The 27,283-nt window shown below is 32.0% G+C and overlaps 2 protein-coding genes, 1 long non-coding RNA gene and 1 pseudogene across 5 annotated transcripts; 1 reads left to right on the top strand and 3 right to left on the bottom strand.

The window, feature by feature from the left end:
* Positions 1-1,096: 1,096 nt before the first annotated feature.
* Positions 1,097-3,065, bottom strand: LOC18104037 (kinesin-like protein KIN-1; annotated as a pseudogene).
* Positions 3,066-8,219: 5,154 nt separating this feature from the next.
* On the top strand, positions 8,220-18,080 carry LOC7473873 (tropinone reductase homolog At2g29290). Of its 3 annotated transcripts, none has more exons than XM_052446657.1 (6): positions 8,220-8,452; positions 9,026-9,233; positions 11,348-11,567; positions 11,672-11,778; positions 12,075-12,189; positions 17,792-17,989. In XM_052446657.1, exons 1-6 carry the CDS (start codon positions 8,367-8,369, stop codon positions 17,857-17,859), a joined length of 804 nt encoding a protein of 267 aa, XP_052302617.1. In that variant the 5' UTR covers positions 8,220-8,366; the 3' UTR covers positions 17,860-17,989. The 3 variants fall into 3 exon arrangements, 2 of the variants coding, with proteins under 2 accessions (XP_052302617.1, XP_002319562.1); XR_008057154.1 differs by having other exon boundaries at positions 8,221-8,452; positions 12,075-12,307; positions 17,912-18,080; XM_002319526.4 differs by lacking the exons at positions 8,220-8,452; positions 9,026-9,233; positions 11,348-11,567; positions 11,672-11,778; positions 12,075-12,189 and adding exons at positions 16,094-16,225; positions 16,402-16,609; positions 16,939-17,158; positions 17,267-17,373 and having other exon boundaries at positions 17,677-17,989.
* On the bottom strand, positions 11,393-17,324 carry LOC127904225 (uncharacterized). Its single transcript, XR_008057155.1, has 2 exons — positions 17,185-17,324; positions 11,393-11,589 (listed from the first exon to the last, which is right to left on the bottom strand). It is a non-coding gene; the product is annotated as an uncharacterized LOC127904225 (long non-coding RNA).
* A 6,836-nt stretch (positions 18,081-24,916) lies between the features above and the next one.
* On the bottom strand, positions 24,917-26,684 carry LOC7473872 (transcription factor bHLH94). Its single transcript, XM_002318992.4, has 3 exons — positions 25,922-26,684; positions 25,395-25,808; positions 24,917-25,298 (listed from the first exon to the last, which is right to left on the bottom strand). Exons 1-3 carry the CDS (start codon positions 26,438-26,440, stop codon positions 25,200-25,202), a joined length of 1,032 nt encoding a protein of 343 aa, XP_002319028.2. The 5' UTR covers positions 26,441-26,684; the 3' UTR covers positions 24,917-25,199.
* Between the last annotated feature and the right edge of the window lie 599 nt (positions 26,685-27,283).

Genomic DNA, 27,283 nt, shown 5'->3' with positions numbered 1-27,283 from the left:
AAATGTTCTTGGGTGCACGCATAAGGCCACGACTAGTACCGTTAGAGACATAACTCAAGAAAAAAAGATTGGAGAGAGAGATTAGTGTCGGGTGGTATGGGAGAAGGAGGAGTGTGATAGGGTTTTTTTGGTTTAATTTGGGAGAAAAAAGAGTTGATTAAGGTAGTATTTATACTTCATCAAAACTCATAAAAACAAAATTATGAGTTTGCATGATTTTGTTGAATTTACCAAAGTCGAGTCTAATTTTACTATTTTTCAAGTTTTTTATTTGATTTTACATGCTAAATACAAATTAACTTGTAAAATTATACGATTATACAAGTCAACTTATGATTTTGATAACCTTAACACAAATTTATTTGATATTTTTCTGACTTTGTCTCCAATCATATCTTTCCATCTTTCCTTTTTCTTTTAGGAATTGATAACCACTTATCTAATAAAAACTCTGAATAACACCATAGTTGTTAGAAGAGTCATGCTAGGTTCCATGGATATAAATAGCATGATTGATGTTATATTTGATTAAAGGATTGATTCGGAAAATGGCTAGGTTATCGGGTTAATCTTTAAGTCACCGAGTCAACTATATTTTATTAAAATAGCAGTATCTTGTTATTTTTTTTTTTTGGTGTTGACCTGTCAAGTTATACCAAGTATAGCCAAGTCAATTAAATTGTTAAAAACTTGATTAAGTTATATAAATTTAACCGAATAAACTCAGTAAGTTTTGAATTTATTAAGTCGAACTAAAAATTTAATTTAAATTAGGTTGAATTTCAGGGTTTCGTGTAAACTCGGTAGGCTAGTTCAAACTTCAAATACAACAACTATGAATAGTATCATTTCATCCTGAATGAAGTGGGTCCCACCATATTGGCAATGGGCAATTATTTTTGTCACGCTAGTGGCACAAAATTAGTACCACAAATCATTTCTCACGCGAAATAGTGAACAGGAAAATATGAGACTAGAGTCTGGGAACTCATGCCTCACCATATGCAGCTAAATAAGAAAACCCAAGTTCGAATTTAGGTTTGAGATTTGAAAAAGATTGCTGTTTTTGTCTTTTTAACTAAAGTAATAACAGTAATGAAGAGCTAAATTATGAATTTTCATCAACAAACCATTACCACTCAGAGCAAAATACTTGCAGCGGTGACCAAAAAACTACAGAACAGGCTCAAAGAGGGTGGCAAATCCATCATACAATTTGGATGGATCAGAACCTGTACCTATTTCATATCTTTACAGTGCGCGGTTTCTTTGATACCTTCCTTTTCTATGTCCAAAAGCATGCAAAATCAGAGCCAAAATTCATATGTTCATTACAGTATTTAGCAGAATCAGAAACTATCCTGTAAAAAATTCCCGTGCTAGTGTGGCATTCCCTAAATATTGCATTAGCCAGCGCCTTGAGTTAGCCACACGGTTTCAACTCACCATCTTGAAGGGGTAGAATGACCCAACCCATGAAAATAACAACCTGATCATTCCTGAAATCTTAAGCAGAACACCAGCATTATCGTCAGTCTCCTTGTGCATTGCATCAAACCTTTCTGCATCTGCTAGTCTTGCCTTAAGAGCCTGGTTCTCACTCTTAAGCTGCAAAGTAATATTACTGCACTTAGAGGGTGTATGATGACTACTTGGACTTGAACCAAATTCCTTCAACATAATAATGGTCAATTCTGAGTACTCCAAAGTGCAGTCATGAACTGCTTTCAGGGACAAAAATGGTAAAGTTGCTTGATGTCGAAGTGAGAAATAAATCACATGATACACGAATTAAACAACTTTTCTTTCTTCATTTTCACCTTGATTTAGAAAATGTTGTTTAGGCAGCCAGAAAGCAGAGGAAAAAGTGCTGACTAGTCATTGTCTTCTACTGCCTGCTGTAATGAGGAAATTGTTTGCAAAGTAACATCTTGATAGCCTGATTCCAGCTCTTCTACTGAAGTAAGGTCAAAGATTAATCCCTCCAGTATGAATACCTCCTCAAGTAACTTCACATCTTCATCATCCAGCCTCTCCCTTAACAACAAATGGAAACTATCGTAGAACCAAAATTTAAAATCGTTCATGTTAAAGTGTCACGGCCTAATTCTCAGATTATTTAGAATTTTGTCATGTCGCAATTTACTTCTCACCTTATTTAGAATTCGGTCACATGACTCATCTTTAGTTGGGGTGATTTCTCCATGTTTTTCGGCATGTTTATCTTCTCTGCAGCCGACTATAGATGATGCCTTTATATGCTTTGCCCTGCCAACAATGTAAAATCCAAAATGAAATCAAGAGATGGAAGCACCTCAAAAGGATGCAGGGACCTAGCACTGCCATAAACAGATCATTCAGTAATTATTGCATATATAGTTTCCAATGTGGTTATCATTTAAACTAATTAAAGGCATCGTTGTTCTTTCAGACAACAAGAATTTTCTAATCTAGGTGCTCATAACTTTTTTTCTTCTATACACCTCTTCTGATTTCATCATTTTCCATATGGTGGACTTTGGACTTTCATACCTTGTACCAAATCGAAGTGTAGACATTGTTTCCGATGTATTTGAAGGGCTTGGTGAGAAACAACACAGAAATGCAGTCCTGGAGTTCCCAGCCTATACGATGAGACTCAGAAGTCAATACAAATATGAGATACTTTATTGTAAGATGGATTCAGCGTCGAGAAACTAACAAGAGCATCTTGTAGAATCCGGGTAATTAAGTTTTGAATCACCAAAAGGAATATGGCTTGATTTGGTAGCTGGACCACTTGCCAGAGAATTTATTACATTTCCTAGAGCTGGTATGGATTTGTTGATAGTCTTGGCTTCTTCAAGAACTTTTCCTTCGGCTCCAGTTTTCTCTACCTTTTCTGACCCCGCCAAGTCCACAGGAATTACTTTCCCAGTTTTCACCCTGCCAACAGTAATGAAATCTTAAAAGACTTTCACTTTAAGCATTGATCATACATATGAAAAATGGTAATACCTCTTATCTGTAGTCGACTCTAGCTGAATAGTCAATATAAAAATACAATGACTTCAACTTCTGGCCATGTTCATTTCTGTCTACGTTAAGTGTCCCAAAAGAATCAGAAGAATTGTTGCCACTATATTCACCAAGAAAAGAGAGGCAAATGGAGTGCAGTTATTGGATTCTTTTATAAGTGAAGCATAAGCAAGAAATGGATAAATTCAAATATAGGCAAAAGAAAAGGAAAAGGATGAGTCTCTCCAACTGCTCTATTAACTATCCCACCCTGAGATTTCAAGCTGTTGATCAGAAGCTGTACTATTTACTGGAGTATGAAGATAGAGTAATCAAGCAACTGTGTCTTACAGATAGGCTTAGCAAAGCTTCTTCCGGGTCTGATATCCAGGAAAGGAAACTTAAAATGAAGTTGCAAGTAAGTATACACACAAATTTCTTGCCACGCAAGTAAAGAAAAGGCAAAAGTGAAATTTACTTAAAAACATAAACAACAGAGCGAGGACAAGGAAATTAATCTTACCTCTGTAACTCCTGATAGCAATATTTCTTGCACTTTGCTCTCCTTGATCTGTATGTTGCCCTTTGTTAAACCAAGAAGGACAGTAAATTTCAGCAGTCAAGATGCATACATTAATCTTGGAAACCTGTGCAGAAATTAAATTTTCTATTGTATGATAGGGAATGAGCAACCCAAGATATGTAAAAGCGAATCATAATTCTGAGCAAGACTTTCTCCATGTAGATCTATACCTAGGGGAGTCATAAAAACACGCAGAATCTATTCAGTGTGAGTGTTTATCATACCGATGCAAACAACTGTCTCATGTAACAGGGTATTGTGAGTGTTTATCATCCCTAATTTGAAATGTTAAACGTTCCTATTCATGAGGTTTCTGATCCATGTAGGCATGACTTCCAGATTAAATTTACCAGAGCTTCACAGTACCTCCATGCTATGTCTTCGCAGCTCCAGTCTGTTAATAAAATGCACGAAAAACTCCATAAGTTCACGGCAGAATAATAAATACATCAGAAATCTAGCACAATGATTATGACAAACAATGTAATCTTATCGGAAACCCTGCCCTACCAATACGTATAGAATTACATCTGCCTCTTTTTCATCAATCATAAAAATCTTATATGTTTCAAGTAACTTCGAATGGACAATAGCAATCAACTAGCCACTTAAATTGATTTTAAAAAATGGAGATGGTCAAAGTCTTCTACACCAATATTTTCCAGCACATTGAAATGATGTTTGAAGCACCAAGCCTAGATCATTGCCATCAGCATGCTCATGAGCATAATCACCTCTCATTACAGCTCAACTCAAATCAATTGAATACACAAAAACCACGTTAATGCATAGAAAATCCTATACACAAAACCAAATTTCTGGCAATCTGTTTGGTTTCCGGGAAAACAACGGGAAATTGAAGAAAATCTGAAATGATTCGATCTTTTTGAGAAATGAAACTCGCGTTTCCGTCTCTACCTAAAATCTCGATTTATGTTTTCGTGTGAATAATGACTTGAAAGTTTTTAAGATTAAAAAAAGGAAATTTTCCTGCGGTTTCTAGGGAACCCAAGGGAGAGGAGATTAAATAAGAAAAATACAGAGATTGGAATGATAGGCTTGCGTGAAATCATCCAACTTTCAAAGTTCATGGATAGCAGCAAGTCCTTGTAGAGCTTATCTTGATGTGATCCTATAGGGGCACAGAGCACTCTCTCCTCTTTGCATATATATGTCTATGTGCGTGTGTCAGTCTATAGGCATACAGATGTTACCTTTTTCCCAGAGAAACTCTAGTAATTGCATTTATGAAGATTATAAACAGAACTCCCCACCCCCTCCTTCTGCATGTGTGTAAACCATGTCTAAGAAACACAGGTGTTGCCTATATTTGTCAGAGTCTGTACTTTCTTTTCCAGACATATATATTCTCCAGCAAGTCATTTTGAGGTAACTTGTTTAATACAAGTTTCTCATACCTGAATCATGGAATGTGGTTAACGTTAGTGTATTCATACATATCTGATCTTGTTGTGGTGGTTGCTGTTGCATCCCCTTGCCATATGAGCTGACAGCTTGATTAATGGTTTGGCACAGACATTACATTTATCGGGTATTTTTCTTACTCTGGCCTCCCTTCAATGTTTGGTATCACAAAGTGCCACTATTTTTGCCTCAGATGTTTTCTTTCCTCCTTTGTAATGGGCGACAAAAGTAATTTTCTTTTGTCTTATTGAATTTCGGGCTTTGCCCAGAACTGAGTGCAGGTTGGTTCTGGTGTAGGCCTGGTTGGAATTTGTCTTTCTCAGGTAAAAGCTTCCCAGGTAAGTAGTTTCAATCTCATCTCACGTCAACTATTTTAGAGAAGTGCGCTTCTATTATTGGTGTCATTCAATAAATTACATTCTATCCTAACGATTCCACCATAGATGTAGATTTGGAAGAACATGTTTGGAAGATTATGATTACTAATCGCTTCCATAAAGAAACGTTAAAAATATGAAATGCACTTATTGTAGTTAGTTTATGCTCATCGTCACGTCTCATGGTCCTAACAACGCAATCAATGCGCCACATCCTTAGGTGTATAATACTCAACTCATTCTGAACACTGAGAAAATTGGTTTCTTGTAGATAGATTCTTGTCGTCCCTTCTTCTGGTTAATTATGATTGTAGTGGACTTAAATATTATGCATCAATGGTGGCAGGTGCCTGAATCCTGGTGTTGCTGATTCTTGTCTGTTCTGGGCAATTCAATCGCAATATGTGCATTTGATCCAGGTTATATTAAGTGATGGTGGCCTGCCAACTTTAGCTAACATGAAACTTAATCTGGAGTTAAACCAGTTGAGTGCTGAAACTGATGTGCCAGAACGATTTGGTGAAGATCCGAATAAGGTACGTTCCAGGTGAAGTTGTATTTCCGTCACCATCTTTCTTTCTAGTCATTGCTATTTTAATTGTTTTATTTGTAGTTTTTCCTGTCAACGTAAAAAGTATTGAATTCTGTAGTCATAAAACAATGAAATAGCTGCTGGAATTCAACACCAGTGTCTAAAACAGAAGTGGCCAGATTCCAAAGAATCTCATTCTTTCTTTTCTTTTTTTAATTAATCTAGGTACGTATTTTAATTAATTTTATAAATTTTAAAATTAATAATTATATAAATCTTTAATCACCCTGAAAAAACTTATACCCGTGATGATTAGAAAAGCAAACTAAGTAATCTCTGTTCTTACTTCTACTTTGTTGATAGTTTCTTACATGAGCAACCAGCAGGTAGCCACTGTCTCTATGACAGCTCTGTATTTCTAACCTTGATTAGGATACACTTTTCAATTTATAATTAAATTTTTTTTTTATCAAAAACCACGCTGGAAAAACTGATATATTCATTCTTTTCTAAAATAGTTTATTTGATTTGTAGCTAATCACGAGTAAAATAGCTAGTTTTGACCTATGGTTGTAGATCCCATCAATTTTTTTTTGATGATTAAGTGTCCAAAGTCAGAATTAGATAATGAAAGAAAACCATTTATTCGCTGGAAAACATAATTGTGATGGGACAACATAATTGTAATCATCTATTTTTTTTTAAGAGAACCATTTATTCGCTGGAAAACAATTTTTTTAAAAGGTTAATTATTTTTTAATGTTTAATAATATCATAAAAAATAAATTAAAAAATATTTTTTATATTTGTTTATGTTATGAAAAATAAATCAAAAAATAAATTGTTAATATTTTTTTCAAGTTTATTACAATAATAAGGAACAAATCTTACAAATTAAAAGGTTGAATGAGAATAAAATTAAAAAAATATATCTAATTTCATAAATTACCTCAAATAAAATAAATAAAAATCAAAATAGTTGAGATAAAATCTAATAGATAAAAATGTTGAAAGATAATGAAATTTTAAAAAAATTATAATTTCGTAAATTATTTCAAATAAAATAAATAACAATCAAAAGAATGAGAACCAAATCTAATAGAAAAAAATTTTCAATTAATGATAAGAGAAAAACAATAACAATCATAAAAATAAGAATAAAAATTGATATAAAAATCAAATTAAATCTAATCCTAAGGGCTGAAATTAAAAAAAATCAAAATAAAATATATAACAATCGAAAGTTTGAGAATCAAATTTGATATAATCGGTAAATAATATGATATTTTAAAATTTTTCACAACTTTTAAAAAGTATTTTTCACTCAAAATAAAAAAAAAATACTTTCCTGAAAATCAACATTAATTTAAAAATATTTTTCATTAACCAACTTTTCTAATAACAAACAAATAAAAAAAACTAATTTAAAAAAAACTACCTATAAACAAACAAGATTTTTTAGAGTTAAAACGGTGAGCTGATGCCATAGTTTCGAGAACCACGAGGCAAATAATACTTGGTTCGAAATCCTGTCTAATATCACATTTATTTCGAGCAAAATCTGACGAGGTGTGTTGATCTCCTTTTCTTGTTATTCGGGTTTGCCTCTTTTTTTGAAATACTGTCAGGGATAACCATTAGAAATCAGCCTTTATATATATATATATATATATATATATATATAAGAGCATTGTGACCCATGTCCTTATGTGGATTTTGCATAATTTTTATTTTTTATTTTAATGATTGTAAACACCTCAATTCGAGTGGCGTTTAAAGGAGTGGGTTTAGTAATTTAATATTAATATATTAAAATGATTTAAAAATCTAAAAAGATTTAATTTTAAATAAAAAATATTATTTTTTTTAAAAAAAACTAGCAGCCCAAACAAACACAGCCTTATAAACTAACTATTTGTGATTGAAAAAGAATATTTCAAGACCAGACCATACTATGCCTTCATGTGAATCGAAGTCACTAGAAATTATCTGCAAAATTCTCATCTTGCATATCAATGCAGGTTTGTTTTTATATTTTAAAGGTATTTTTAAAAATTTTAAATTTATTTTATTTTAAATTAATATTTTTAGATATTTTAATGTATTAATATAAAAAATTATTTTAAAAAAAATTTAAAAATTTTATTTTAATATATTTCCAAATAAAAAATAAATTTTAAAAACCAACTAAAGCAAACTTAATTCGAGTGGCTATCGTTACCCTCCAACAAAACTACCTTTTCCCTATTCTGAACGGAGGTAGCTCCAGCTCCCATTCATTTTTAACCCTCACATCCTGACGATGGACATGACGTTCAATCATTTTTTTTCCTTGTTTTGCAGACTTCGTGGCTCACATTCTCACTTACTTTCCACATTTATTCTGGCTACTCAGTGTACTCTTTAATTATAACCTGTAGGTATTATTGAGCTTGAAGGAGAGAAAGAGAAGATGTCTCTAGAGAGCAGTAGCAGGGATAAGAGATGGGGTCTCCAAGGAATGACAGCCCTTGTCACCGGTGGAACCAAAGGGCTCGGGTAATTAGAGCTCCTTCATCTCCTTTCTACCTTCACCTTGCCTGATGTTTATTTTAGTTCCACTGTCTTAATTTCATACAGAAGCCTAAACCTGTTAATTTTATTGGAAGATGATACACTGTTCATAAATCTTTACATTGTTTCTCTACATTAAGGTAACCAAATTTCTTACGTTTGCAAATAAGTTCGGAAATAGACTAAAACTTTAACTCTCTCTATCTTTACTCTTTTTTTTCTTCATTTTTTTCCTTTTTGAGATCTAGATTTAATGATATTCTGGTCCCTTATTTTATAAAATGCTTGTCGATCCGTTAGTATCTCCCTCCAATTTCCTTATAAATGTTTGTTAGAGTTAAAATTGGTAGCTTAAGAATTATATTTGCCTCTTGCTGATTGGTTAAGATTTTGGACAAGTTGATTGTTTACCGTTGGCTACGAAGAGACCAACACTATCCGAAATTCAAATAATAGTTTAGAGCTCGAAAAACCTTTGTTTTTTTTCTTTCGATGCACACTGCATCAAGAATTAAAGTCGTTAATGCCGAAGACTGTTTGCTGATGCATTTTGATCAGTTATGCTATCGTGGAAGAGTTAGCAGCGCTAGGGGCAATTGTTCATACATGTGCGAGGAACCAAGACCAGATCAATGAACGCGTTAGGGAATGGAAGGAGAAGGGTTTCAAAGTTACTGGTTCAGTCTGTGATGTATCCTCTAATGCTGAAAGAGAGAAGCTGATGAAGGAGGTTTCCTCTCTGTTTGATGGGAAGCTTAATATCCTTGTAAGTGAAATTTCACTCTGTCTTTCTTATTGCTTAACACATTCACAGTACTTGAAGTAAGAGGATAGCTCTACTGTGCCTTTGGTGTAAGACATTAGGCATTGTCTTTGGATGGGAAAAGACTCAAAGAGTACAACGACTGATAATTGCGATCCTAAAAAAGTTTCTGTTGTTATTGTTGTTCTTACCCATTCTAGAACCTCACATAAACCAAAAAAAAAAACAAAATACTAGAAGAAAATAAAAATATATATATTAGTGAGAAGAATATAACAAAACACTTATGAAATTGTCGAAGACTGGTTGAGGAAGATCAACATATACAAAATTTGAAAATTTAACAGTGTATCTTTGACTGATGAAAGTTCTATTGGCAAAAAAATTCAATGTAAGGAAGAAAATTCAAAATTTGATGTTTAAGGACTCAATTGAAATTTTTCAAGGTTTAATTGAATTTATTGAGGGTTTAATTGTAAGAAAAATTGATTTTTAAAGTCAATTTAGGCTTTGATTGGAAGAAATTAAAGTCTAAAGGTCGAATTAAAATTTTTAAGAGTTAATTTAATTAAATCAGGGGCTTAATTGCATAAATATTAAAGTTTGATGGGCAATTAAGGACTTGATTGAAGCAATCTAAAATTAAGGATTAAACTGAAAAAGACGTGTAAATGTTTGTGAGAGGCAAATTTTTTTCAAAGGAAAGCCAATAGAAAGTAGTTGTTCAAGGTATACGTTGTTGATCCAAAAATAGGTTCTTTATGGCCTGTTTTTGTTTTTTTATTTTTTATTTTTTATATTTATGTTTACAAACATAAAAAAAGAGGTTTGGAATGCTTAACAAATGATATTGCATTCATCTCTTTGTTATTGTGATTTTTATTTAATGAGATTTTTTTATGTTTTTTATACATTAAATTAAGTTGTTTTTTAAGTTTTTTTATATATACAATATTGATTTTGTTTTTGTTTAACTTAAGTTATGCATATTAAAGCAATGGTGTTTACCCTAGATTTGTTAGGCTTGTTCATGCACAAGATGGGTTTAAAAAATCAAATTTGAATCCATGTTGCATGAACATATAAGTTGTTTTAAGTTGATAGTTTTTTTATATTTGGTACCTCATACTTGATTTTGATGTTTTAATGTTTTTTTATATAGTTTTTTGGTTCAAACATATTTCTGTATGATATTTTGACTTGTTGGGATAAAAAAAGAAGAAACATGTTTTAGAAGTAAAAAATATCAATTTCTGGGTTTGGTAGAGGCTACCTTGGCTAGGAATTTTTCTGGTTTTTTAAGCAATGTTCTTCGTGTTATTGAGAAAAACATTATCTTAGTTCCTATATTTGAACCAATTTTGGTCCATTTCTTTACACATAACCCTTTCTTATGCATGATTAATACTTTGACATGTTTTTTTTTAAATGTTGTTTGGATTTTATAACAAGTTTGTAAAATTTCAAAGCAATATTTTGAGATGTTTTCCTGATATTAAATTAAAAAAATATTTCTTTTAATATACGTGATTATAAACTTATACATAAGACATATTAATGATATTAAATATAAAGAGAATTTATGTTTTTAATGTTGGTATTAGAACGATTAGGTTTTTAATTTGATAAGATAAGGACCTTCTTACCAAGAAGAATTTTTCTTAAGCTTTAGACAAACCAACGGTTAGAAAACATAATATTTTTTTAGTTTATATTAGAGAAATAAATAATGCAGCTTACTTAAGGTAATGCGTACTAGAGGTGTTATTACATTTTCTTTACACAATCAGTCCTTTTACTCAGACTCTAGGACCAGTTAGGGTTTCTAGTGATCAAAATATTAAGTGACGAGTTGTATTTCTTTTTTTTTATTATTGAGAAAGGACAAGGATCCACCCACATCATTCTCGATGATACCGATCCAGAAAAATAATCTTTGCGACGCCACACACGTGCAATTATTATTATTATTATCATCATAACTTGATTAAGAAGCCTTATTTGTTGTACCATAAATGCATATTTGTACCATAAATGCATATAACTTGATTTTGCACAAATAAGTAGTGTTCTATAAATTTTAATCAATAGCCTTTTAAACTCTTCCAAATCTCCAGGTAAACAATGCTGGGACAAACATATATAAAGCGACCTTAGATTACACAGCTGAGGATTTCACATCTCTCATGAACACAAACCTTCAATCTGCTTTCCATTTGTCCCAACTTGCACATCCCCTTTTGAAAGCTTCAGGGGCTGGAAAGATTGTCTTCATGTCTTCCATTATTAGTGTGGTATCTATGAACCCTCAGTATCCTTTGTATTCAGCTTCTAAAGGTACTTAACTACTTCTCTAGACCTGTTTTCTCATTTTAATTTCCCTTCTGTTTCTATTGCAAAAGCTTGTTCTCTTAGGACCTGTCATGACATGTATACTGCAGGTGCAATGAACCAACTTACAAGGAATTTGGCGTGCGAATGGGCTAAGGACAATATAAGGGTTAACGCAGTTGCACCCTGGTTCATCCGAACTCCACTCACAGCACATGTACAACATTCTACAAACTCACGAGTTCTCTAATTAACGTCCTTTCTACATGTTTTTCCCATTCAATTCTCATTGCACAAGTCCAACAAACACAGGTGGATTGTTCTGAACTAACGCGAGACGCTCAGTTCTGCAATATGATTATCTTATCGAACATTGTTATTGCTTCAGTTCTGCAATAATCAGTCTTAGGAACTAGGTGAATTAGATTAATTAACGTCAGCAACACATTTGTTATTATCAAGCTAGTTTTTCTGTGATCATGAGTTATCTAATGCTTTTCCTTAACCATTCAGAGTCTGGATGATGAGAGCATTGTGAAGGAGGTTTTCAATCGAACCCCCATGAGACGCGTTGGGGAACCAGGAGAGGTCTCTTCTGTTGTCGCATTTCTATGCTTGCCTGCACCAGGTTTCTTAACAGGACAAGTCATATGCATTGATGGAGGGATGTCAGTGAATGGCTTTTCCATGGGTTGAAAATTAGCTGCTCTGAGGCGTGAATTCATCTACTTGTTGGATTGAATAAGGCAGTCTATTGCCCTTTGATGATGTTGTGAACTGTCCTGTCAAATCTTATCTTTTGATGATGTTGTGAACTGTCCTGTCAAATAAGAGGATTGTCTCAGACTCTAAGCCTTGAAGCTAATTTAATATTATTTATTTGGGTGTTTTCCATGGTCATTAAACTATTTTTTAATTAATATTTACTTATTTTCAAAGAATATGAGAAGCAACCACAGCAACTAAGGGTGTTTAATTACTTGGTTGTTTCTGTGTTTAAAGCAATCACAACAATTTATTTGTTTGGTAATGCTCAAAGAGTAGATTTTTATTAGTGGGGCCTATTGTTAATTGTGGCACGGTCGCAGGTCTGCAGGAAGCACTGGTGGGGCCTACTGTTAATTGTTTGCAAGAAGCAGCAATTTGATGCTTCTTGAGCTGGAACACTCATGAACAGTGGAGGTTCCGGTCTTACTGGTCCGGTTCAACGCTAAAAATGCATTGAACCGGGTCCGATCTAATAAAATAAAAAATATATTTTTTATTTTTAATTGTGTTTTATTAGAAAAACTAGTGTTAAATATTATTTAATGACACTATATAAATTAGATGGAGATCGCTTGATGACGTAATATTTGCAGAATTAGATCGCAATTCCAATGTTATTCTTGATTATATTTTACCTATGTTGTTGCGCTCTTAAAAACTTTAATGGAACAATAAAAAATATTTTATGTAAAGTATTATTTATTTCATGATATAATAGTAATAGTTAAATCTACAATATTTAAATTAAAAACCATCAATATTAATATATATATTTTTAAAATTATTTTATAACCTCAATTTCAAAAGCATTCTTAACCAAACACATTAAACTACTTTTTCTTCAACCTCAATTTCAACCACAGTTTTAACCAAACACCTATTTTTTCAAACCAATCTCAACTAAAAGTATTTTTAAAAAAACAACTTTTTTCAAACCACAACCACAACAGCTACCGCAATACCAAATACACTCATATGCGGTGGTGTATACAACTTTAGGGAGTGTGTGGTGCGAATCCTATTTTTAAAAAATTTAAATTATTTTTTATTAAAAATTATTTTTTTATATATTTTTAAATTGTTTAATATATGATATCAAAAGTAATTTTTTAAAAATAAAAAATTTTATTTTAATATATATTTTAAATTATTATTCTTATTACAATTTCAAACAGGTATTTATACAAGGTTACTGAATCAAATTTTACAACATTTATAAGTATTTACTTATTTTTATCTTTTTGAGCTCATTTAAATAATTTTAAAACTCAAGTTCGTCTTTCTTTTTTCACTTAAAGTTACAGTATTTTAGATTACCTTCTTTGAATGTTGTTTCCCCTGATCGTTATTATCCTTCTTAGACTATTAACTTTGTGAGGTAAAAAATATTTTCAAAATTCTTATTCCAAAAATATATCATCCAAAGTTAGAATTTCTTCATTTGCATTTAAAAGTTTACTTCGCATTAAACCATAGCACTTAATTTACTCCAAACATAAAGCCAAGAATTTAAATAATTAATTATAAAGAGTTGGCTTGGTGGTTAACGAGGAATATTTCTTTCCTCGACTTCACGAACTCAAACCTTGGGCCAATATCCAAAGAAATTATTAAGTTTTTCTAAATTTACTATATCAATGTGGAGGTTATATTATTAAAATCATCTGGAATAGGAGTTAATTTTGATTTACATGCAAGCTGTTCTAATAATATATTTATTGTCGAAAATAATTTGAATTCTTCAAATTATCTACTCTACTTTAGCATCACAATCACAATCTTAAAGATCATGCTAGGATTTTAGATAATCACATTCTTAAAAATTATATATACTAGAATTAAATATTATCTCTCTCTCTCTCTAAATTTCTGATATAGTTTTAAATTCAAATTCCATATAAATATCATATAGTAATATAAAATTATTCTAGAAATCTCACTCAATCAATTAAGTTTTTGTGTTGAGATGAATTTTTAATTTATTTAATCAATATAATATTATCCATTAGCTCATTCATTTCTTAATTTTGACCTCCAAATGCAAAATAAAAAATCATAATTTTGAGATATTTAATACTTTATCTATTTTCTTATCTTGAATCTTAATGTAACCTGATAAATAAAAAATTCAATTGCTTAATTTATAGTTTTTAAAAGTCAACTTTTTTAGTTAAAATATATTTTTTAATTTTATCATTTCATATTAAAATTGATTTAATATTAAATTTGATAGATTATCTTGATAAATTTAAGCTGAAATTATTAAGATTTCAAAAGAACATCTTGATATTTCTACACAACTTTATAATGTTTTTTTTTTACCCTTTATAATTTTTTTTTATTTTGTATTTTTCCTTAAATTTATTTAAAGTGTGGGTTCAAAAAAAAAAATCTAACTAGGTACATGCCTCATTAATCTTCATTAATAAATCATAAAGAGAGCTCAGAGACAACTCGGAAGTTCTACTAAAAGATCAAAAAGGTTGAAATCCTCTAGCTGATGATGTGAAATCGGTAATCATAAAGAAATGAGGATGATCCTTGATCGGCTATCCATGTTTGAATGATTAAACTTGAGTTAACTTAAATAAATTAAATTAAATCACACCAAATCATGCAGCCGACAAACGCTGAGCATAATTAATTATTCGCCACCCTGATGAACGATCTACATTTCTATATTTTTTTTTCTCATGCATCTTAATTATAACTCAACATGACTGGCCACCACGACAACCACCATTACTCCACCTGTTTTTGTTTTCGAAATGTTATTTCCAGCTTTTCTCCAGACATCCTGAGCTGGCTAGTTTTTGAGTTCGGAACAAGATTCTTTTTTCAGACATTATAAAACTTAGCCAGGTCGGTCGAATCTTTAATTTGGTTTAGGAAAAATAAGGAAGATTTGAAATCTTCATTGGAGTTAAAACTATATATTAGATTAAGACTTGTGATGCGTGATAAGTCATGTTTAATATCAATCAGATCTGGCATTTGTTTAGTTTAAAGGAAATTGATATTAAAATTTGATGGAATTAAGGACTAAGATTCAAATCTTAATTTTTAATGTAAGAACAAGGTGCGAGCACTGTCAACACATCTTTTTAGTTTCAAGAAATCTTTGCTCGTGGACAAAAAAATTAACCAGCACATACATTTATTCAGATAAATCTAGAATTATATTTATGCTCATATAAATGTTAAAAATCCTATCAAGAAAACTTGAAAACTAGCTTTATAGTTTTTCAAATTTATATGGAGTTTAGAATACATATTTTAGAGATTTTTTTTACTGTATTTCCTCACAAGTTTTTCAATTTCTTTCAAATTAAAAAAAAAATACATGAACAATACAATTTTCTTTCTTATATACAGGAAATTTTTAGCAATATGAAAAATTAATTTTTTTGTGTTTTCATATTTTGTTAATGTTATAAATTTATACTTTTTATTATAAATATTTTTTAACAAAAAATAATATATTTTTATGATAGATATTAATTTGAATAAACAAAATTAATATTTCACAATTAGATTATTATAATTAAAAATATTAAAATGATTATTATAAATTATAGTTTTGATTTTTTTTTTATAAAAAACAGTTATAATCATGATGTATTTCTAAGTGTAAGAATTCAACTTCATTATAAACAAATGAATACATTTTTCAATTTTACTTTGAAAAAAAAAAATAGTTTTCTTAGTGAACAGACCCTAAAATTTCTTACCACTTCTTATTTTATTCTAGCAAGTTTTAGTATTTATAGCTTACATGCATTGAACTTGAAGATTAGATCAGAGAAGATATCCAAACCAGAAAGCAATAGCATGGAGAAGAGATGGTCTCTCCAAGGAATGACGGCTCTTGTCACTGGTGGAACCAAAGGGATTGGGTAATCATCTCTAATTTTCCTTCTCCTCTTGAACACCTTGCTTCCTTTAGTTCTAGCTCACAGTCATCGCTAGCTTATATATTCCTGATTCTGGGCTCCATTATATAGACATTTATCAGCTTACCATTGGAATCAGTCATAACAGCAACACTTGTTTGCTAATGCATTATGAACAGTTATGCTGTTGTGGATGAGTTGGCAGCGCTAGGGGCAATCGTGCATACATGTGCGAGGAACCAAGACCAGCTCAATGAACGCATCCGTGAATGGAATGAGAAGGGTTTTAAAGTTACTGGTTCAGTCTGTGATGTATCCTCTGATGCTGAAAGAGAGAAGCTGATGGAGGAGGTTTCCTCTCGCTTTGATGGTAAACTTAATATCCTTGTAAGTAAAATTTCACTCTGTGTCTTTCTTCTTGGTTAACACATTCACAGTACTTGAAGAAGGGCTAGTGATATTATGAGGGAAGTTCTACAGGGCCTTTGGTATAAAACAATAGGCATTTTTTATGGGAAAAGAGAACTGCGATTGATAACTGTTCCAATGATCCTAAGAAAGTTTCAAGGAAAGTGAAAATGAAAACAGTTATTAATATAACTTAATTAAGAAGCCTTAATTGTTGTAGCATAAATGCATATAACTTGATTGTGCACAAATAAGTAGTGTTCTATAAATTTTAATCAATAGCCTTTTAAACTCTTCCAAATCTCCAGGTAAACAATGCTGGGACAAACATATATAAAGCGACCTTAGATTACACAGCTGAGGATTTCACATCTCTCATGAACACAAACCTTCAATCTGCTTTCCATTTGTCCCAACTTGCACATCCCCTTTTGAAAGCTTCAGGGGCTGGAAAGATTGTCTTCATGTCTTCCATTGGTAGTGTGGTATCTGTAAACCCTCAGTATCCTTTGTATTCAGCTTCTAAAGGTACTTAACTAGCTACTTCTCTAGACCTGTTTTCTCATTTTAATTTTCCTTCTGTTTCTATTGCAAAAGCTTGTTCTCTTAGGACCTGTCATGACATGTATACTGCAGGTGCAATGAACCAACTTACAAGGAATTTGGCGTGCGAATGGGCTAAGGACAATATAAGGGTTAACGGAGTTGCGCCCTGGTTCGTCCGAACTCCACTCACAGCACATGTACAGCATCCTACAAACTCACGAGTTCTCTAATTAACGTTTGATCTCCTTTCTACATGTTTTTCCCATTCAATTCTCATTGCACAAGTCCAACAAACACAGGTGGATTGTTCTGAACTAACGCGAGACGCTCAGTTCTGCAATATGATTATCTTATCGAACATTTTTATTGCTTCAGTTCTGCAATAATCAGTCTTAGGAACTAGGTGAATTAGATTAATTAACGTCAGCAACACATTTGTTATTATCAAGCTAGTGTTTCTGTGATCATGAGTTATCTAATGCTTTTCCTTAACCATTCAGAGTCTGGATGATGAGAGCATTGCGAAGGAGGTTTTCAGTCGAACCCCCATGAGACGCGTTGGGGAACCAGGGGAGGTCTCTTCTGTTGTCGCATTTCTATGCTTGCCTGCACCAGGTTTCTTAACAGGACAAATCATATGCGTAGATGGAGGGATGTCAGTGAATGGCTTTTCCATGGGTTGAAAATCAGCTGCTCTGAGGCGTGAATTCATCTACTCTTGTAGGATTGAATAAGGCAGTCTTCTTGCCCTTTGATGATGTTTTTAACTATCCTGCCAAATAAGAGGATTGTCTCAGGCTATCAGCCTCTCAATGACTTGGAGCTAATTTAATATTATTTATTTGGGTGTTTTCAATGATCAATAAACTATCATTTCAATTAATAATTGTTTATTTTCAAAGAATATGGGAAGGATGGATCCAACTTTAAATTAGTGGGCTCATTTCACTCCAGTACTGCAATTTAAATTTTACAGCATTTATATGAGATTAGTTATTTTGATTTTTTTTTCAAATAAAAACTTGGATATATTGGTTATTTTGATATATTTTTTATATATTTTTTTAAAATATAAATTAAAAAGTTCATTTAACATTCAATAATCATCGATGCAAATAAAATTTTTTTGTTATGAATAATTAAAAAAAATTAAAAAAATTAAGAGATGAATTTAAATCTTACAAGATAAGATATTTACTCTTTTGTTTTCATGAATTTATTTATTAAAATCAATAAAAAATAACATAAATAAATAAACATATAAAACTAGATGTATATAAAAAAAATACATAGCCAAACATATTAAAAATGTTATTTCAAAATAACTAAGTTAGGATATTAATTTTGTGAGGCAAGAAATCTTTCAAACAAATTTTCTAAGATAATCTCATCCAAAGTTAGAATTTCTTCATAACTCCCTAAAATTTAACCTTTTTTAGACTTCCCATGCTATTATCATTATAATTATTTTTTCTTCATTTACGTACATTTAGAAGCTGCTTCGCACTAAACCATGACACTTAGTTTACTCTAAACATAAAGCCAAAATTATTAATTGTTTTTTAATACACCAGATCGACGAAGAATATATGCTTTTAAAATCATCTCGAGATATTTAATATTGATTAACGTGTAAAATGGTTCAAGCATATTCTAACAGTCAAGAAAATTTAAATCCTTCAAATTATTATCTACTCTGCTTTGGCATCAATCCCGTCCATAGAAAAATGCAAATGAAGAATTATGGTGTCGAGATATTTAATATTTCATCAAATTTCTTATCTTGAATCTTAATGCAACCCGGAGAAATCGATTTTCAATTGCTTTATTTATATTTTTCGGTAAATAAGCAATAATAATTAAGTTATAGAAATTATTTATTTATTTTCAGTTTTTTCCCGATGCTTCTTCTGATTTTTTTTCTTTAAGGTGCTGAAAGCTTGTTGATGGGCAATCCAAGTGATAAACTTAAATTTAATATGTTTAAAAAATCTTCTAAAATACCAAAAAAAATCTTTATAGAATTAGGTTGTTACGCTCAAGTCCAACTTTTATCAAGGTGTATAGGTTCAGATATAGTAGCACGAAGCCATCTAGGCACACACCTAATGCTAGAAGTGCTGCCTAGCACTCTTGGTGTTTGGCGTGCACCTCGGTATCTATATGGGCTTGGGTTATTATGCCCGAGCCTAATGTACTTGTGCTATTTTAGACAACTTTTCTAGATTTATATTTTTTATTTTTAATAGACTCAAGCATTTTATCTGGATCTAATATTTCCTTGGCAATTTTTCCAATATTTCATGTAATACATATTATTTTGAGGAAAACATAACTCAAAATATCATATAAAAATAATGTGACTGTTCAATCTTTTCTCTTTACAAAAGGTCAAGAATCATAAATCATAAATATCATATAACTCAAAATATTATATAAAAATAATGTGACTGTTCAACCTTTTCTCTAGGTCAAAAATCATAAATCATAAATATCTTATACTATTAAAATATGGTTTTTGATAATATAAAATCTCTTTTCTGCATTTTTTTTTCTTTTCATTTATGGATATTGCACAGGTTCAACAATACAAGTTGAATATATTTAAAAGGGAAGTTAATGATTCTGACATGCTGTGAGCCGATCTCTTCGGTTGTTGCATCTCAATGCCTACCTGCACCCTCCTTCGTAACTGGTGTTGATGGAGGGATGGTCCGTCAATGGCTTCTCCATGGGCTATAAATTGGCACAAATTACAATTTCTTTATTAGCACCACAGCAGATTGGATAAGAGGATTTTTTTTCTTTTTTTCTTTAAATTAATTTTTTTGAAATATTTTTGAATCATTTTAATATATTAATATCAAAATAAAATTTTAAAAATAATAATAAAATATTATTTTAATATATTTCTAAACAAAAAATACTTTAAAAAGCAACCGCATCACACTATCAAACACTATTTCTACCCTTTGCAATCTCCCACATTGTCCATAATTGCATGTATCTCATTCTTTTGCTGCCCATTTCCTTCCTGGTTGTAAGAAAGATTAACCCGTGTGCAGTGTGCTTATCCTCTTGTAATTGTCTTGCTTAATCTAAATGTCCATGGTCAATAGGCCTTTTACTTCAATATATTAATATTGGGCCTTTGGGCCTAGCCCAAATTTAACAACTAAGAAGTTAAATTCAAGAGCACAAAGGTTGGAATCCTCTGCACAATGATGATGATGTGAAGTCGGTGCTTAAAAATATATGAGAATTTGTTTTCTTTCAATGAAATAAAACTAGCATCAAGCTCTTAAAATCTTTGTAAATCTAGTCGAGGATGCTGAGAGTCAAGCAGGGACCAGCATAAGGTGTTCAACGTCCAAGCCAGGTCCGCTTAGCAATATTCAGAGCTCGAGCCGGGACTTGGTCCATGATCCAGACGGGTTCAAGTATGGGACAGCCTAGGTTTAAATGAGATCGGGTCCATGACGTTTAGCGTACCCCAATAAGTGGTTAAGAAAATTGGTTTTTTACACCCTTCTTTTTTTTTTTTTTTTAAGGTTGATATCCGGATGAGTTTACATGTACCTTGACTAATCTTTCGAGACCCTGAAATTAACGATCAGGTAAGTCTCCAATAATCCTGAAGTTTGTAGCATTCAAAATAGTGATTTTTAAATAACAAATTCAAAACCTGATCAATTAACCTACACCACTCAGATTTTTTTAGACTTTTAGTTTGTCTTCTAGAGTTAAGTCGAGTTCAAGACGACAGGAGATGGTGCAGAGGAGATGGTGTAGATTATGCTCAGGCCAGACTTGGAATGTATAAGAGTGACCTGGCCTCGGGGGTTAGGTTCGAGACAATAGAAAGTTTGGTCGGAACATGAATATTAGGGGATCGGTTCCCGAACACCAAGAGAGGTGCATGGGGATCAGGCTTGGACTCGAGGATATAGCAAGGCTTCAATCTAGGGTCCATGGAGATCAGGCCTAGATTTGGTCTCAACATTTGATAAGTTTTTGTTTCCTTTTAAATCTAAAAAAACTTTTCTGTTCCTTCTTTTCCTTTCCATCATCAATGCGGCGAATATAATTTTTCTTGGATGACGGAAAGTGTCTAGAATCAACATGGCAGAGAGACGGATTTTGACAGAGTAAGGATCTTATGATAAAACATATCCAGAAATTTAAAATTGTGTAAAAAACAAAAAAATCATTGCTCGGCAAAGGTGCCAGCTTTCTCTTCTCTAATGAAAAAAAACCATCCACTACTTGTAAATAGGGACATGATTATTCTAAATCTTTGAATTATAGTATCCTGACTCGAAAAAAAATGTTGATTCTGCTTCAACTAGTATTTAATTTCTTAATTGAGACAGAAACAAAAAAAATCCGGAAACAATATCATAATGTAATACTTTTAATTTTTATATTTTCTCTTCATTTTTATTTAACACCAAATGAAGTCTCTCTAAATGTACTTGCTTTTTTCATATGAATGAGATTAATAATTTATTAATAATCAGTTAAGAAAACAGAGTACAAGCCAAAGGAGGGAGTGGCTAGAACAAACCATAATGGTTAAACTTGGTTTAATTTAATAGATTAACTCAAGAAATCTTCTGATTCAAAATTTAATTTAAATTGAATTGGTTTTGATTTTGATTCAATCAAATTTGGTTAACCTGATTAAGTTAATTTATGATTTAATTGATTTAATTAGATGCTTTAATTTTTTTAAAAAAAATAACAAAAAATTAAAATAATGTGGTTTTAAATAAAAATTATAGATTAAAATTGATTTGGCAGCTCAGTAACCAAGGTTCCTTTTCAAAGTAAGACATGGTCGGTTGTGATAAGTATGGAACAAACATGACTTCCCAACAAAACTAAAGGATAAAAAGAGGCCAACAACCTTTCCCAAAAACAAAAGCTAAACCCCAAAATCCACAGCAGCAGCAACAGCACTAATGGAGATAGCTAGGAATGAGTGAGCAAGGAACTAGAGCCAAACATGGAAAAGACCAGCAAAGAACATAGCCATAGCCAGACACATTGAAAAGAAATTAGCCTGCACAAACAGTTGAGAAAATAAAATAAGTCCCTGGAGTAACAGAAACCAGCAAGGAGGCCCCTCCCTAACAAAAACCTTGCAGCTTACCTTTCACTTCTTTTCTCAACTTGTCAAAAAATATTATCTTAATTAAAAAATTGAAGTTGTCAGGTGAAATTTTAAGATATAATTTATATAATTATCTAACACACCTCCTCAAGTAAAGACCTTTTGAACGTGATGACCATCTGAGTTTGAAATTTACATAGCACAGGTTCATATTATTATGTTTAATTTTTATTAAATAGATGAACTCGTGATCACTTGATCAACAAAACTCTGATATCATGTCAAAGAATTATCTCACCCAAAAACTTAAACTATTAAATGAAATCTCATGACATGATTTATAACTTTCTAAGCATTCTTGAGTCTAATATTACCAACAACAATATTACAATAACAACGATCACTATAAATATTACCATTTGCGCTAATCTTCGTATAGTTCTTATTGAAAAGCATTTCAGATCACAATTTATAATTACTTGTTTTCACATGTCTATCTTATTATAGATTTCATGTTCATCTTTTACAGATTTTATGACTTTTGATGTTACAAAGCAGTCGAAAGTTACCAAGAGAGTATTGTTCATTCAATGAGATTATTCACACCCTTTTTCCCCTTCAAGTGATGAAGCTGGAGATATTTGTCAAAGGGGCAAATATTTTCTTTCATAAGTATGAAATTTATGAGGGAAGGATGGTGCATTTTATTTGGAAATATAATGCAACAACAATGTTCATTCTATGTTCCATGTTTTGTTAGTGATTTACACTTTTGCATTATTCAAATTGATATACAAAGAGTCACTGTCTAGATTATCTCTTGAATCACATACTGTATTTTTCTTTATTCAGGGTTTGAGATTCAACATGCTGATCACTTTAAAGTTTAAAGATTTCGCAGAAAATTAATTTAACCAAGAAATAGTGTACTTTTATATGGAACAAATGATTAAAATTGGAAGCCTTCAACAACATTTTACCCTACTGGAAAACTAGCAAGTAAAACAGATAGGATGAGAGAGAGAGAGTCAGTCAGTCAGTCTAGTGTTAGAATCTTCCAAAATAATACTCAGAGCTTGTGTCAAGAATTAAAAATATGATTTCTGCACCTACCTATGGAGTCTTGACCCTTCAATAGTCCTTGAAAATGGAAATCATATCTCAGAACAACGGTGAAGATCTTATCTTTAAAAATGGAATATTGTACAGTCCTCCACTTGTAAAGTTACACAGTAAGAAACATCCTCTTTAGTTCAATTTAATTCATTCAGTTACAGTAAATTGTTTCAATCATCCAAGTCTTGCAGCTATAAATAAAAACACCAAAAAAATAGCTAGCTTTGCTGTAACATTTTAGCCTCAAAAGTGAGATTTCTCCACTAATAATTGCAAGAGGCTACACGTAAAATGGCCTGCTTTGGCAGCCTCACCACAAGCACTAATTTTACTGTACTCTGCTTGTGGATGTGGCTTGTCTCCATGTTAAAATCGGATCCTGAAGCTTCTTATACTATATATATGTAGCACTGCAAGGTTTGCAGTTGATCAAAAAGCCACTGGGTGATTAAGCTCAATTATTGACCAAGATCTAATTAATACTTGAAACTTAAAATATGTTCACCAACCAAAAATAATAGAAAAACAGAAATATTAGAGACATTATTATGAACCAAAAGACTATTGTTTTGGCCCTGGTCCCGTGGAGACATTATTATTATCTTTTTATTGAGTGAAATTCGAAACATGCCAATTCATGGTCTATGTGTTAAGATTTACCGAACAATACTTAATTATCAGTTGCCCCTTTTATCAATTCATTGTCATAAACTTTATTCTCTTTGAATCTGTTTTCTCTTAAAAGACACTCAACCCTACCACCATATCAACTTTTTGCCTAGGGATTCGACCGTGAACATCGTACAATTTGATGAGGCTATAATTATGATCTCCAATGCACAAATGATTTTGATTTGATGCCACAAACATAAGATCATCAATACCCTATTCTAGTCCTACGCAAGGTGGTCAAGTGGATTATTATAAGGGTACATGAATCTTTCAATGTGCATGATGTGTTAAAAGAAATTCAGAGACGCAGAGAAAGGTTGGTTCTTCTAAAGCTGTTCAATCATGGCAGCCTTCTCTCGTATTTCACTTTTATGAAGGTTTTGATACATCACCTTTAAGCTTTTCTGAGTTCAAAATATTTGATACTGAGAGTTTTCTTCCTTCTGACTTTCTGAAAGATAATGGACATGCATTATTTATCTAGCCAAGTGAATTATTTTTGCTGTAGTTCTAATCCCACGTCTCTTTTTTAAAGCTACTGGTGGTAGAGCTATATAATGTAATCCTTTTTTTTTAAATAATAATAATTTGATCATCTTAATTCAGAGCCAAAACCTGATAGAGGGAGACATAAGGTCCCGCGGATTGACAGACTTGAAAGGTGTAATTGGCAAAAGTTTCAGCCATGGCCAATTCAAGAATCCACAGTATTAGAAATTGCAGCAGAAATAATGCTTATAATATATAGAGGTTGGCACAGTAGATCTTTAAAAAAGAAATAGAGAATAAAGGAGAATACTAGCACAACACTAGAACAAAAAAAATATGCATGGGCAAGACATTAAAGAAGGTTTGAATTGACCAAGCATTTATGTATGGCTCATACACAAGATGCTCTAAGATAACTACAAAAAGAAAGGGTAAAAAAAAGTTACAAAACAAAGGAACAGAAACATCCAAATTAGACCAACTAGAGAAAGCTACACTAAGGATAAAATAGCAAAGACATTAGTTGCAATAAGCCTTTCAGAGACTGCCAAAAAATGCAGAAATTGCCCGCATATGGTATGTCGAGGCAAAAAGAGGGCCAATCACAAAGGAAAATTAATAGTAAACTTTCTAACAATTCAGCATAGACTCTTCTTGAATCCTACCTAGCATCTGATACACAGCTGTAGCAATCTCATCCACAGAACTCAGCTTACAATCATCTTCTACCTGCAATAATAGTCAAATTAGTTGTTTTGTTTTTCCCTTGACTAAAAGGATATATATTAACTTAATTTATTGATAAACTTGCTCTAATATAATTACCTTGACACTTAGAGAATAAAGCACAATTTGATCAACTGTTGAGACATTTAGGTGAAGAACAGTGAGCCGCATACTATGCAGAGCAGAAACAACCTTCAAGAGCTGTTTCGGCCGCCTTTTCGATCTTATTTTGAGGTTCGCATGACTCTCCACCATGGTCACTTCTATGTCAGCTATAGCAGATTGAGACTTCATCAGTTTTTCATCCTTGCCAGCCGAGCTTTCGCAATGAATTGAGCTTGTTGTGTACTGTGGAAATATAAAGAATTTAGAGAAAGGCAGTGAAGAAACATGTTGCTGATCATCACCATTTGGTTTTTCTTTCATTTCTTTACAGGCACCAAGAACTTGTAACTTTTGTTCAAGCTCCTTGACAAAATTAATGGCGCCTCCAATAATTGAAGCTTGATCACCCTACAAAAATTTACTGCTTAATTAAGAGAAAGAAACTTTGCAGGTCATAGAAGAAGTTATCAAGAAATGAAATTGAGCGAGTAAATGAGGAAGATAGGGAATGAGAGGGATACCCTTTGAACGTAGGACTCAGGCATTAAAGATCTCAGAACTGAAAGATACTCATTCATTTGCTTTCTTCGGTTTCTCTCTACAGCAATGTGAGTCATTCTCTGATTCTCAATCTCTTCTTTGTTCTTCTTACACCTTGACCTCCTTCTCTTAACACGAGTAGCAGGCATTGCTGATGATTCACCCAAGTGGTGATGATGATCACTAGTTGGAGTAGTACTCATTAATCCATTTGCTGCATTAATGCTAGCTTCTGATAAGGATGGAATGTTGCTACAAGTTAATTGCAAATCACTGAACGGAGGCACCATGGAATCAGGTGGCGGCAAAGGGTTCCAATCCCCATGAAGAAATGTTTCTGTTTGGTTCTCGAGAAAATACGAAGAGCAGCTTTTGTCTTGATCTTCTTCATTTTGGTCTAGGCCAAAGTCATAGCTCCAATTCCCACCTGGAAAATTGTAGAGTTCTTTGCTGCTGTGGCCAAACCAGTCTTGTTGAAAGACTGCAGCCTCTAATGCCATCTCTTTCGCACTCTTTCTTTCTTTTCAGAAACGCAGTGTATTTCTTCCTTCTTCCCTTTTCCCTCTTAAATGCAACACAAAGAGAGAAGAGTTGCAGCACAGAAACCACCCAAAAAGAAGAAAGGCTTTCTGCTTTTTGGGTCTTGTATGGATGGAGAAACTGAGCTTTTAAAGGCCTTGTTATGAAACAAATTATCTACAGCACATTGCACGTGAAAATGGTATTGGTTTTTTGTTGAAAAAAGAGAGGAGAGTATACAAAGAAATTGGATTTTCCTTAGAAGATGACAGGCGTTTATATATGTGCGTTATTTATCTTCTTATTTCCTTCTTAACAAGTACTCTCTCGGTATTTAAATAATTACTCAATAAAAAACTCATTTTGATTTATTTCTAATTAATTGTATGTTAAGTTAAAAAAATGCAATCAACTTGTTGAGAATAAACATAAAACTTATAATTTTAAAAAATATTATTCTAACTTCTTAAAATTATAATTTACATCCATGATCATAAACGTAGGTGAATAAGAAAAAAATAAAATTTTAAGAATTTATCATATAAAAATCTATTACCAACCAATTATATAAATATATCCTAGAAGATATATATATTTATGAACAAATGGAATAGAGTTAGGCTCAAAAAAGAATCTGATCATTTTACGCTAATTGCTTGACAACAAAAAATCATGACTTTTGATTTAATCATTAAATTTAGCTTAATTTTTTCTAGAAGATTTTCAAGATCCAATTCTACAGTGAGGTTAGCACCCTTGTGTCAGGCCTCCTCCAAAAGACCTCAAATTAGACTACAAAGATTTTGTTTGAGCCAATTTTATTA

This window comes from Populus trichocarpa, chromosome 13, assembly GCF_000002775.5.
Source record: "Populus trichocarpa isolate Nisqually-1 chromosome 13, P.trichocarpa_v4.1, whole genome shotgun sequence".
NCBI lineage: Eukaryota > Viridiplantae > Streptophyta > Magnoliopsida > Malpighiales > Salicaceae > Populus > Populus trichocarpa.
This window is presented reverse-complemented; position numbering and strand designations above follow the sequence as displayed.

What these genes read in the sequence shown, in the direction of transcription:
- LOC7473873 (XM_052446657.1), top strand. Translation starts at nt 8,367, where the DNA reads ATGTCTCTAGAGAGCAGTAGCAGGGATAAGAGATGGGGTCTCCAAGGA. An exon ending in GGTGGAACCAAAGGGCTCGG is followed by an intron (nt 8,453 to 9,025) that starts GTAATTAGAGCT and finishes CATTTTGATCAG; the next exon opens with TTATGCTATCGTGGAAGAGT. An exon ending in GAACTCCACTCACAGCACAT is followed by an intron (nt 11,779 to 12,074) that starts GTACAACATTCT and finishes TTAACCATTCAG; the next exon opens with AGTCTGGATGATGAGAGCAT.
- LOC7473872 (XM_002318992.4), bottom strand. Translation starts at nt 26,440, where the DNA reads ATGGCATTAGAGGCTGCAGTCTTTCAACAAGACTGGTTTGGCCACAGC. An exon ending in CTGAGTCCTACGTTCAAAGG is followed by an intron (nt 25,809 to 25,921) that starts GTATCCCTCTCA and finishes AAATTTTTGTAG; the next exon opens with GGTGATCAAGCTTCAATTAT. An exon ending in TTTATTCTCTAAGTGTCAAG is followed by an intron (nt 25,299 to 25,394) that starts GTAATTATATTA and finishes CTATTATTGCAG; the next exon opens with GTAGAAGATGATTGTAAGCT.